Source organism: Mchenga conophoros, linkage group LG1 (assembly GCF_057382185.1).
Source record: "Mchenga conophoros isolate Kocher_MC1m ecotype Shallow Benthic linkage group LG1, M_conophoros_male_GT1.1, whole genome shotgun sequence".
Taxonomy (NCBI): Eukaryota; Metazoa; Chordata; class Actinopteri; order Cichliformes; family Cichlidae; genus Mchenga; species Mchenga conophoros.
Window position 1 is genome coordinate 19226002 of NC_140526.1, and position 13147 is coordinate 19239148.

At 38.9% G+C, this 13147-nt stretch overlaps 1 protein-coding gene across 2 annotated transcripts in view; it reads right to left on the bottom strand.

Annotated features, from left to right (window-relative positions):
• Positions 1–6174: 6174 nt before the first annotated feature.
• nedd4a (NEDD4 E3 ubiquitin protein ligase a) overlaps positions 6175–13147 on the bottom strand; it is a 44162-nt gene continuing 37189 nt past the window's right edge. For both annotated transcript variants that reach the window (XM_085269177.1, XM_085269175.1), the window contains 9 exons: positions 11792–11862; positions 11596–11691; positions 11423–11496; positions 11274–11334; positions 11119–11178; positions 10916–11023; positions 10703–10799; positions 10483–10555; positions 6175–8949 (listed from right to left, as the gene is read on the bottom strand). In XM_085269177.1, coding sequence (XP_085125303.1) covers positions 8847–8949; positions 10483–10555; positions 10703–10799; positions 10916–11023; positions 11119–11178; positions 11274–11334; positions 11423–11496; positions 11596–11691; positions 11792–11862 — 743 coding nt within the window. In that variant the 3' untranslated portion in view covers positions 6175–8846. The remainder of the gene's footprint in view (positions 8950–10482; positions 10556–10702; positions 10800–10915; positions 11024–11118; positions 11179–11273; positions 11335–11422; positions 11497–11595; positions 11692–11791; positions 11863–13147) is intronic.

Here is a 13147-nt window from a genome sequence, read left to right on the forward strand (position 1 = left end):
TGTATATTCTGTGTATTTATACTCTCACTCTTATTGCCTGTTTATGCCCTGTCCTTATCTTCAACGTCATGCTGCTCTGTTGTACCTTAATTGCCCCTTTTGGATAAATAAAGTCTTTCTGATTCTGATTCTGATTTGTGATTTTTGCAGTGAGTTCACAGCAAAAAGCAAATGAAAAAACAAAAAAGAAAAATTCAATTAAAGAAGAACAAATTTTCAGTTTTATTATTGCAGGACAGTCTGTGCAATGTGCTACCAGAACATTTTCAGTAAATTTACATAGTTATTTCTTATAATTTAGGGCTTAAGCGGTATCTGTTTGACTGTGTAGAAAAAACAAGCTCTACTGTTAAACTTGTACTTTATATATTGAAATATCTCAGAGATTAAATGTGTGATTAAACTCAATTAGAAAGTTTCAGAAAGTTCAGAAAGTTGCACTGGTCCTGTTCACATAAGATCAAAGTGAGCTTAATGTGGTTCACAATGTAAAATTAATATGATATCCCTGAGTTATAGTGTTTGCCATCTTTAACAAGCTGTTGCACCTGAGTGATCAAAAGGAATCATGGTCAAAACATGAGCGCTGCCAGCTAAAAACAATGGAAGGGATCCAACACAGAGTGTGGCAAAAGATGTGGTTCCCAGTCGGCTGTGTCTCAGGCAAGCCCAAATTAAGTTGGACTTTTGTAATAGGAAAACATACAGGCAGATCATGAAAGTTGCCATGAAAATGGACAGAAAAGAATATAAAAAAGGTTTTAAAAATAACACAAAAACACTAACATAGGGTTCAGAGTCACCTGACTCTGTATTTCTAATATTAAAAGTAGAGAGGCTGTCTGTCTCCCAAATCCAAACTGGGAGCTGGTTTCACAGGAGAGGGACTGAACGCTGAAGCCACTGTCTCCCGTTCTACTTTTAGAAAATCTGGAAGCCCCAGTAAAGCCCGCAAACTGAGACCAATGTGCTCTACTGGGATAATATAATTCTGTGAGGTCAAAGTTCAGTTCTTGAAGGAAAAACAAAAAACATGCTTTTGCATGTGGCAGATTTTCAAAAACAAAGCATGATGACAGGTAAAGTTTTCTGCGGTAATGTCCTTATCGTGATGTGTAAATATCTGTATTCAAACAGAGAAATCTGTTAGAAACAGAGAAATGTTTTAGTGCAGTGATGATGGCATATAGAAACTTAGCTGACTTTGTGTCTGAAGCTAGGATTATCTGTTTAACGCTTCTATGGCACCGTAATGTAAATGATAAGGTACAACTACTTTAAAAAAATAAATAAAAAAGCATTAAATAACTCTTTATTATCTGACTAGCCTTCTCCGTACACACAACATCAACCATTTGCAGCATTATAGTTTAGAGAGAGATCAGCTGGTGACCATAAATAGTGTTTAATGTGTTTTATAGACTATTTAGTAAAACACAGTAACATGATAACTGAGAAGCCTTCATCTGCTGTGGAAAGCTGTTAGTGGAGGTGCAGAAGCTCCAGGACGAATGAGTACACATAACTAAAATACTGATGTCTTATTTGATAAGTTTTCAAAGTCAGTGATTAATCTTCAAGCTGAATTTGCACATATTGTTGCTCTGCTCTAATAAAAGCTGAATTGTCTTCTTTGGCCCATTAATACTGCACGATTTGTATCAATAACGTCATGGTCAGATGATTCACAGTCATTTTCTGTGTAGTATCAGCCCAGCACCCATGATACTGCCCAGCAGAGCAACACCAACATCACTCGCTCCACCATTATCAACAAACTCCAGTCATATTGATGGGAACAGATCCCTCAGTATCAGAGGCCAGACTTTTCAGACTGAAAAAATAATGTTAATGGAAATGAGTTTGTCCTTTAAACCTGAGCTCTGCAACTATGACAAAGCACCGATAGGAGCAGGACAGCTGCTGTGTCAATGTCCATATTGATCCGATGTCCATCACTTATTGTGGGGAGAGATCAAACCCCCCACCTCCACATGCTCCTTCCCTTCCTCCCTTTGTGAATCTCTATAAAGCAGCAGGGCCACAGGCCAGCTGTGATCTGAAAACTGAAAAGGAAGAAGGGGAAAAATGAAAACAGAACTCCTCTGTAACTGGTTGGGTTTATCAGTACATCAGGATTTTTTATTGAGAAGGAGACACTGACTACAGTAAGAGACCAAGAAAGAACCAATCTGTGGGTCTCTGCCTTCAGTCTTGTATTTAATAACTTAAAGCATGCTCTCTTGGGTTGAGATCAGGTGACTAATTTGGCCTTTGAAGAATATCCCATATCTTTGCCTCCTTTCTTTGCTCATTTCCTTCTAGGCAAGAGAGTATGGCCCTGCACACCTCACAAGTCCTGGTACTTCTGTCACCAGTCACATAATGTATAAACCCCAGTGACCCATTCAACTGTCAGCCATGCCATAACATGAACATGAGCTGTTCCTTTGCTTCTCCATACTTTTTTCTTCCCTTTATTCTGGTGTAATGTTTAACCTTTAATCATTTATCCTGCTTTCATTTGTCCAAAGAATTTGGAAAAAAAGGGGGAAAGAACCTTGTTTCTAGCAAAGTCTAACCTGGCCTTCTTGTCCTTGGGTTCATCCAGGGGTTTGCACCTTGCTGTAAACCCTCTGAATTCACATTCATACATTTTTATTGTTGATTTAAGTCTTTTTATACATCAAACTCCTTGTTTTGTTCTTCACTCCTTTAGATGTTGTGAATTTAGCATCTTGTCAGCATCTGTTTACACCTCATATTTAAAACTACAATAAAAAATCTGCTTATTGTTCTTTGAAATATCGAGGAAACACTGTCTTCCCTGAAGAGTTAATGCAATACTTAAGTTCATCCCCTTTAAATAAAGCTGAAAGTTTGCAGTTCAATCACATATTGATTGGTGGATTGATTTGAAATCCACTGTGGTGCACAGAGGCAAAATTACAAAAAAACCCAACCCTACTATCATATTTCTGAACAAGATTTGATCCATATTGATCCATATCAGTTGTTCAGTGATATCCACCCAAAACTGCTCAACAAGAGGACCACAGCATTCTCCACAACCACAGCAACACAATTTTAACGATGCATGATCACCTTTCTTCAGTGTACAGGGTTTGGCATAGCTCCTGTGTAATATTTATAATTGCAGTATTGTGTGTGTGACACAATTAGATGTTTTTGTTCCATATATTTTCATAGAAAGGTTATTACCCAACCATAAAATTGATTATCAGCTCTTCTATTAAAGACGGTCAAAAAAACCCCAAACAAACATCTGTGTGTTACTCTAAGTTTACATACACATACATGACTGGTGAGGTTTCCCCTTGCTGTACTTGTACCATAATCCAATAACTGGCCACATTCTCAGTTTAAGTGGTGGGCACGTCTCTTACATAACATGGGAAAGTGAGGGTCTGACCTCATTCATGGTCAGTGAGGATCAATAAAGAATTTAGTTTCAGCACCTGCCAATATGCTGCAGTTTGGTGGGTGGAGTGATGTTTAAGCTCTGCGGCCAGATCAATGAAGTAAAAGTCATTACTGGGTTATGAATGTTGGTAAGGGTGTGGGTGAAGGGGAGCCAGCTTTCCCCAAAATCTACCATCATTGGCTGAGGGCTTTATCTGCTACCACCCATGCCCATCCCCACTGACCCCTGAAGTGTCCAAAAGGCCGGCCTGAATCGTGTGTAACCTTTCCACTGACCTCCGTGGAGGGTGAGGCCTTTCTTTTTTTTACTCCCCTGATGGGGGGTTGTGGAGAAATTAGGACTTTGGCTCTTCAGCTGAATCACACAAAAGGCTCCAGCAAGAGAGATGTAGATGAGTCCTCTCCACACGCTACTCTTCTTCACCAGAAACAGTTCACATGAAATGAGCCCTCCCCCCATCACAGCTGGAAATGAAGAAGCAGAACTCAAAGAGAGAGATTAAAAAAAACAACAGCCGGTGTGAGCTGAAACAACACCAATTTGTTCATAAATGTAGTTTTTCATATTTTGTAACATAACCTCAGATCAGCCAGAAGAAAACGGATGAATTAAACACTTCATATGCACTTAAAAGCTCACTGAGCTCTCTATGCTTAAAGCAGATTTAAGATGTTAAAAGTATCTCTTATAAAAGTCTGGGTTAAAATGAGTCCAGACTTGCAGGTATACCACTGACTAACTACAATTTGTGTTCACTTCAAAGTATGGATGTTACTGCTCTCTTGTTTCCTATTATAGGACACACATTTAAACAGTACCATGTGATTTTGCCGACATGCTTTGGTTGTATCCACATGTGCAGACATCTGCCTGCTTTTTTCAACTGTCAGTGTTTTTCTGCACTTGTCCCTTACAATTAATCTGTTAAATAAAATAATATTAATAAAAACATAGCAATTTGGTGATGCCCCAGCTGCTATGTTCAGGAAATCTGATTGTGTTTCATCTCCCCCAGCTGGAACAAGTCAGTACTACAACCACAGGCATGTAAGAACATGCTGGATCACGGGGTTAAATCAGATTTAGACAAGCGATTTTTATTTCCACACAATAGTCAAGTTACTTTTATTTACAGAGCACATTTAACCCAGCATGCTCTCCAGTTAAGAACCCAAGTACTAAACAGTAAAACTCACACAAACAAGTGACATGATAAAAATTTTAAAAAAGCAAAGCAAAAATTACTCTATTAGTGAAAAACACAATAAATGCCAAAGCTGCTGAAGTTTAATCTGAGGATCAGAATGTGGAAGAAAGGTAATTTAAGTGACTTTAAATGTAGCACGGTTGTCAGGGGAAGACGTGCAGTATAGGGCCCTGGGTGGTTTCAAGCCCAGGCTGTTACATTTCAGACATGTTACATATGGCCTCAGTTATCATCATAGTTAGATTTTTTTCTTCAGTTTGCCAACCAATCTGCACTGTAAATATGACACACTAATCCCCTGCTGTGAAGAAAAGGCAATAAAGAGGCTGGACTGTCATTCTGTTGTAAGGCCTGTAGTTAACATTAATCAGTAACTTCCAATTTAGACATATTTACACTGCTACAAAGAACCACTTGTATGTAACCTCTTCATCTCTGAAATAAATCAATCATGTTATTGATAACAGTGAATGTGAGACAGGAATTTTCCATGACTTATTGAAAGCATTTAATTACTATGTGTTTATACACCACTCTGCATTTAATCATTAGTTACTATTAAGCTCTGGCTCTCTCCCACAGCATGTCTTTGTCCTGTCTTCCTCCCCTCACACCCCAACCAGTTGGGGCAGATAGCTTCCCCTGTCTGAGCCTGGTTCTTCTGGAGGTTTCTTCCTGTTAAAAGGGATTTTTTCCTTCCCACTGTCGCCAAAGTACTTACTCAAAGGGGGGTCATATGACTTTTGGGGGTCTTCTCTGTTTTCTTTGTATTATTATTATAGGGTCTTTACCTTACAATATAAAGCACCTGTTGTTGTGATATGGCGCTATATAAATTAAATTGAACTGAATTTATACTCTAGACTTCTTTTAGGCAGCCTAGAACATGGTGTCAGGGGATAGCACTTAGTGGCTGTCAAATGTGGGGCCCCACAGGGATCAATGTTAGGACCACTTACCTTACTCAACTTCACTTCTCTAGCATTTTCTTCCATGTGAAGTATCACTTATTTTGTACCAATCACTATTTGAGCCTCACTTAAATGATTATAATGCTTTACAAAAGGGAATTCCTTTTGTATGAGCCATGCCAAGGTCAAAGTTAGATGCTCCCTCTGATCCTCTTTTTCATGGTTACAAACTTTTGAAGCTAACTGAACTAAGCTGACTTATTTCAAAATGCTTGTGTTATGCATAATGTAGCATTAGACTTAACAAAAGACTTTGTGAGCCTATTCTAAATATATCAATCCTCTAACAGATATAACATGAGGGGAAAAAACAACTTTCAAAGGGTAATAAACTTGGATACTTAAGTTTGCATTTAGTGTGACCTGGCCACTTTTGTGGATCTGTAGAGGTGGAGGTCCACAAATTTGGTACTCTTTAAAAAAAAAAAAATAGTTGCTACTAAAACTTGTCTGATTTTGAATCTCAAGAATCTTTCAAAACTTACTGGCTCCCTATCAGAAGGACAGCAAAATAAGGTAATAATAAAAAGGAAGAAGAAGGAGAGACTGGATAAGTGTTTTTACATGTCTTTATTTTTCCAATACATTTATATTCTGTGTTATAGGCCATCACATTGGGATTTAACAGCTACAGTTTGTTCTGCCCTTTAAAATGTTTTACATACACCATCGATGATTTAATGCACTTACAGGTGTTATAATAACAAAGTTTGATATATCCGAAATGAAGTACGTATTAATTAGTCTTCAGTAGGCAACAGGATGTCTATTCATTTCATAGACCAGCGAATTCAATGACACATGACAAATAAAAGGCATTGGTATTTAAATACCATTGAAAGGAGAGAATGTGCTTTTCTCTGCAAAAAAAATGCTCTCAGCAATGCTCACATGTAAACATCTGAAGAGATGTGCGCTTAAAGCATCGGATCATGATTTTAAAGAGAGATTTATGCAGGCGACAGATTGGCAAAGATTTCAGAAGTAAGACTCATCAATATTAACAAAGTGCTTCACTTTATAAAAGAATAGGTATATAAAACTGTCGTCAGAGACAAAAACCAGCCCACAACTTTCTTTCCTTTCATCACCGACCTGTAAACACGGCAGTTATGTAAACACGTGTCTTACCGTTCAGAAAAAGTTCAAAGTACGGCTTAAGCACAGTTACTTTCTCACAAAGTAACTGCATACAAAAGGTACTACAAGTAATTAATTTTGAAAAGAACAATCTGTACACATTTTAACAACCAACAATATATATATATGTTTTTGTAAATTGCACTCTTAAAAATAGAGCACTTTGCTGCAATTAGACACCCTTGATGAGTAGAAGACAATAAAATGTCATTCACTGACAAAAATCAAAGCATAAAATCTAACACGCCGTATTAAAACTGTATAAGTCAGTCTGTCTGCTAACGTTTATGCAAAGCTAAGGAGCTCTAACGTTAATGTACATTTATTTATTCTTCTGCTTTATAAACAGTCAGTGTTGAACTTGAGCTCGAGGAGCTATCGAACGAACAAGAACAGATACTGACTGTAGAGATGCATCGAGACCTGTTCGACAACACCGAGCAACTCCCAAGTGGCAGTTTAAACAAATGCAGTCACATTTGCATAGTACATCAGCACAGTCCAACACTGCAGACAGTCACTTCTCCAAATCTGCACACAGACAAGAGCGTATTTAGTCTGTTACTGGTCCGGGTTTTTACACATCACGACCACAATGATTCACCAAACTGACTGACGGCAGTTGCTCACATTCCTACGTAACCTGCACATTTTCTGCTAGAAATGCTTCTGAGGTCTATACATATATATATTTGGGACACTGCATCAGTGCTTCAAAAAAAACTGGAATGGAAAAAAAGTAAAAAAATAAATAAAAAGAAACTAAATGAAAAAAAAAGTTTAATCTTTTTTGTTGTTTAAGGACATTTTAAACTGTTGAACAGAAACACCCAATTAGTGTTTAACAGCAATGGAGACAAATTAAGTGGCGAGCATGGCTTTTTTTTTTTTTAAGCATTAAATTCTTGCCTTTGCTAGAGCGCAATAGTTTTTACACCGAGCATGAAGGACCTGCATGTAATAAAGTGACAACATAAAACCCAAAATGAGCTGAACACGACTGTATAAACAAGCACGCACAAAAGCCGTGAGCTCCGGTTTACTACAAAGAAAGAATGAGTTTTGTGTGCACCTCAGGCGTAATTCAGACTATTCATTCACATGTTTTTATAGAGAAAATGGGGCCTGATGAAGTGGAAATGACTTACTAACATTAAACACCTACTACTATTATTAATAACTAAGGCAGTGTGTAATGTACAAACAGATGAGCTTTCTTGTTTCTAGAACTCGGCCAGGATTTTTTTTCCTCTGAACTTTCACCTTTCTTCTGATGCAGATTTTCTTGCAGCTTTTGATTCCACAAATGGGTCCATCACATAATCCTGCTCTTCCCCTGCCATCTCTGATCAGTTCCTCAGTTTCACATTTGGTACAACTACCCTTTTTTAAATGGCCAAATTAAATAACCTGAGGTGCAAACAGTGGTTTCATTAACAAAACCCCCCCCAAAAAACCCCAAAACAAAAAAAAGAGTGGTTACATCCATTCATGTCTAAAGATGCAGTGGAAAGACTTGTTTATGTATTTACAGTTTCAAACACTGATGTTATTAAGAGAGGACAATCTGACTGAAAGGATGTGTGTACACATCTGTCTTTATGCATGTGGCTGGGCAAAAAGTGAGTAAAACTAAATCAAACGTCCATTTTTAAAATGTAGGTTTTTATCATAAACTGTACAGCTGTTATTCACATTCAGATACTCTTATCGCTTCACAGAATCAAGTTATTTAAATATATGAGCATTTTCGCAGAACAAATAAGAGTGAATACACCTTTGAGCGACTTGCATCAGAGAATTAAATACTAGGATAACCTGATTTGTAAACTTTACAACACGCAGGGTGACGTAAAAACACCTCCATCACTCCAGATTTCATGTCTTTTCTTCAGCTGGGCCCCGACAGAGGACTCATGTGAGTCTTGTTGCTCTCCATCTTCACAGCCGGCAGGTTAAAACCTGAGTCTGATACACAGCTTTTTTGTTGTTGTTATTTTTGTATTTTTTCCCAGGGGCATCACGCAGCTTTGCTTTACTCCAATGACAGCAATGTCAGTTCAGCTCATTTCCCACGTATGCACTAATCCACCCCGTCGAAGCCTTGTGCATTCTCTATAGCGATGTTAAGCTTCTCCCTCAGTTCCTCAAAGGACTCGTACGGAGGAAGGTCCAGCCGATTAAAGCTTTAAGAAGCAAAAGAACAGACAAGAGTTAAAATTTAAGCAGTGGCAAAAAGGGAACACGCAGGAGCGTAAACACTGTGATGTGCCAGTGAAACTAAGAATGACAGTAATGCGCCACTAGTGGGCTTCCACAAGTCTGCACTATGAGATACAGTAGGCAGTTTGAAAGCAGCACAAAACATGGATGAAGTTTCTGGTCTGGGAAGTGAAGCCAGTGCTTAAATCTGCATTCTTTCTAAGACTTGTCTGACTGCATGAAGATTTCTGGTTGTGCAGAAGTTTATGAAAAAACTGCCTTCAGCTCTCCTGCTCTGCGACTTCTAGCACTTTCCTGATGACTTTGCAGCCTTAATCAATAGTTTCTGGTCATGCTGAATAGAACATGAAGTTATAAAATGTGGTCATTATTAGAGTAGTAAAGGACAGTTATCCAGGGTACACCGCTCTTCAGAAACCCAGGTACAATCTCACTGCTCACACATCTCTGCAGACAGTCATCTACATGTTGTAGCTCTGTAGTGTCACCAGGAGGCGTTGTTCCAAATGTGTGGACAAACAGGTCTATGGGCTACACCTTAGAGTGTCATGTCTGACTTCAACACAAGCTTGCTTATAACAGCACCTCACTAAACAGCCACATTACAGTGGGTACATAGATGATTGATACCAGTCTCTTTTCAACAAGCTGCTCAATTTCAACACAAAACATGGGCAAAGCAAAGTGATGCTAATGCTTTAAACTGGCACTCTTTCTAAAGGCCAGTAGGGCGATGAGACTCTGGTTGCAAAGAGAAGCCAGAAAATAAATCTATGAGAAAGGATTTACTTATTATTATTATTTATAAATAAATAAATGGATAAAATGCCATTTTCTATAAATGTTCTGTAAGGCACAGTGTTTATTGAAAACACATCAGATCTCAGTGGGGGGGGGGGGGGGGGGGGGGAAACCCCCCAAATAATGTTGATATCTATACTTATATGGACTAGGTAATGTGTTAGGAACACCAACTATTAGAATATGTGCTGTTACAACTCCGGGCCTTCGTGCAGGATTTGTGTTGAATGAGTTTCCTGGGGAGAGGCTCATGGGAAAATCTGAGTAAATCCAGTCTTTTTGGGTTTGTGGATCCCTGCTGTTTGTGTGATTTTCCATGTATCTTTCCAATTTTACAGGGGAGATTGATGGGCCGGTGATTGGTGAAGGTGTTTTTCTGGAGTATGATTAATTGTTTTAGGGATTCCCACCTATCACGTAATTCTTGTAAGGTAACAGTAAAAAATATAACAAAGCTGAAATGGCTAAACTCAACTGTGCTAATACTACAAGCTTCACTGCAAGATCCAACGCAAGAAGAGCAGAGGAAGAAACAAATGTGCTTTTATCCTTTTTAAAAGTTGGCAAAAACCTTCAATAAAATCTGAAATGATCCTTTGTTAAAAACAACTGTGTCCAATATAAAAGGGAGAAAAAAACAGAAGAAGAAGAAGGAAATAAAAAAAAAAAAGAGCAAAGCACAGTGAAATGCTTACCATGTGTGGGCCCTGGGAAGTTTTTCACGTGTTCCCCAAAGCTCGATGGTGAAGAGCTGCGGTCCATTAGAGCCTGGTAAATAAAACCATTAAAAATCAGATGACAACAACAAACATGAGTTCAAGTGGAATTAATTTGCAAGAAACAAAGAAATCAACCCAAGGGCAAATAGTTTAAAAAAACCCCGTTCATTTAGAGAGGGAATAATTCTAATCTCACCATAGAGTTCAGCAAAGCCATTCATCGGGACCCTGGATGTTCCCGTCACAAACTGTAAGAGCCGGATTCGCTTTTCTGCATCCATCAGCAGCACCGCCTGTAATAAAACAAAACAAAAAGCATGAAAAAAATACATATCAATGAAGCTTTTCTGCACAGACGTCCCTGCCCCAGCTGCAGATTATTAGCCACAGGTATGGAAACTTGTCTCACCTTCCAAAACCACAGGATAACCATGTGGTTGGAGCAGTAGCCGTTCTTATACTTTGTGTTCGCTCTCCAGTCGTTCACGTCCACATCTCCAAGACCACACATGAGCAGCTGTGGAGGAAAACAAAGCAGATACACTGAACATTTTCCATCCCTGAGAAACAGTTTTGGGGTTTTTTTGCTAGCTGGATCAGCTAAAAACTCACCTCGAGCTCATTCTCATCAAAGATCTTGATCAGATCTTGCGGTACCAACTCAAAGAAGCCCTAAAACACAAAGTATACCAGACTTTTATTCCTTTGTGTGTCTTTAATACCCGTACCGTGTTTAGCAAGTTTAAAAAAACAAAACCACTGTTTACCTCCTTGAAGGCAGTCATCTGCTTCTGTATTCTGTTCACAAACCTCCACTGAATCACCAGGCTGTTAATCACAAAACGGCATGTCAGCATCAAACTGCATTTACACACACACTGAGAAAAACAAAACAAAGTAAAAGCATTTTTCTTACTGGATGTATTCATCCTTGTTTTCATTGGTGACGACAATCTCTGAGCCATCGGGTTTCAGGTCATGCTGGTGAGTCTGAACAGGTGGTGGTGTAAGAAATGAAGCATCAGTCAGAGAGACACAAAGCCGCGTCACAAATTAAATTAAAATTAAAAACAAGGACGTTCAGCAGACCTGTCCAAACAGCTCTTCATCTATAGTGAACCTCATGTCCAAGTCTGTTGGGTCGTGCTCCAAAATCCACTTCAGGGAGTTGAAATATTCACCGTCCTGAAAAGAAAAGAAAAGAAGACATTTAATTGAAAATGATCTACATGACATCCAAGATCCCGAATCACACCAATGCAATAATTACTACAGTCATACTCACAACAGACTCCATGTCCTGGAGGGTGATTGGCTTCCCCAGCATCATCTTGTAGAAGGGCCGAATGAAGAAAGCTGTGAAGTAAACAAATACGCAAACACTTACAAAGATATTTACTGGTGACGTTTTTAAAAAGGTGCAACAAGAGCAGCTCCCATCAAGCCAAACATGCCTCCCTCTTCCATTTACATTTCCAAACACACGTGCTAACTATAGTCAGCTGATTGTAAGTGTGTTTTCCTGCTCCTCTTCCTCTTGTTACTTTTACTCTCTCTGTTACGCATACTGTTAGTGAGAGTTAATGTGGGTGAAACAGAGCACAGGAGAGCAGTGAGGACAGACTCTACCACCGAGCTGAAAGTCAAGTATGTATATGTTACAAAGAGCTTTTTTCTTTTATTCTTTGCTTTTTGGCAAAGCTGACCACTCTGGAGTGCACTGTGTCATCTGTTTCGAGTGTCCCCTCTGTTGGCTTTCTCAAATTATAAAAAACTTGTGGCACCAGTGTGACCTCTCAACCTGAAGATGAACCTACGGTAAAAAATCCTGGTGAAAATCCTAGGTGATTTTCAGAAAAGTTGAGACGTGACCCTGAAGATCTGAGAAACCTCGACATCGTGGTCACCGAGATTTGAACTCGTCTGAGATTTTAGTAGATGTCCCTATCTGACGAATTTGAAAATCCCATCTCAAGTTATCTTGAGAACAAGGCGACATGGGATTTTCAAGGCGACATGGGATTTTCAAGGCCACGGGTGTCCACGCCAACCACCTGTCTAGTATTGATTTCAGGAAGTCATCCCCTCATCCTGCGCTTACAGTGGTAAATGGTGCAGCCATTGAAATGGTGGATAATTACAAGTACTTGGGGGTTGTTCTTGATAAGACCCTGTCCTTTGAGTCACATCTTGCTGCTACAGTGAAAAAGGCCCAACAAAGAATGTATTTTTTAAGGAGGTTGAGAGGTTTTAAGGTTTCATCTGAAATGATGACTCTCTTTTATAAAAGTTTTATTGAATCTGTTTTAACTTTCTGTATCATTGCTTGGTACGGTAGTATGTCCATGGATAATAAGACCAGACTTAACAATCTGGTTAAAGTGGCGGGCAAGATTTCAGGGAGGTCTCAGGTCCAGCTTGTGGACTTTTATAACAGGCAGGTGCTGAGGAAGGCAACTTCTGTCCTGTTGTGTTCAGATCATCCTCTCTTTAACGATTTTCAACTGCTTCCATCAGGTCGTCGTTATAAAATGACTGCAGTGAAGACAAAGCGACACAAATTGTCGTTTGTACCTAGTGCTATTATCTTAATTAACAACACTAAATTGTAAGTGTTGTTGCCATTGCACATTGCACTTTT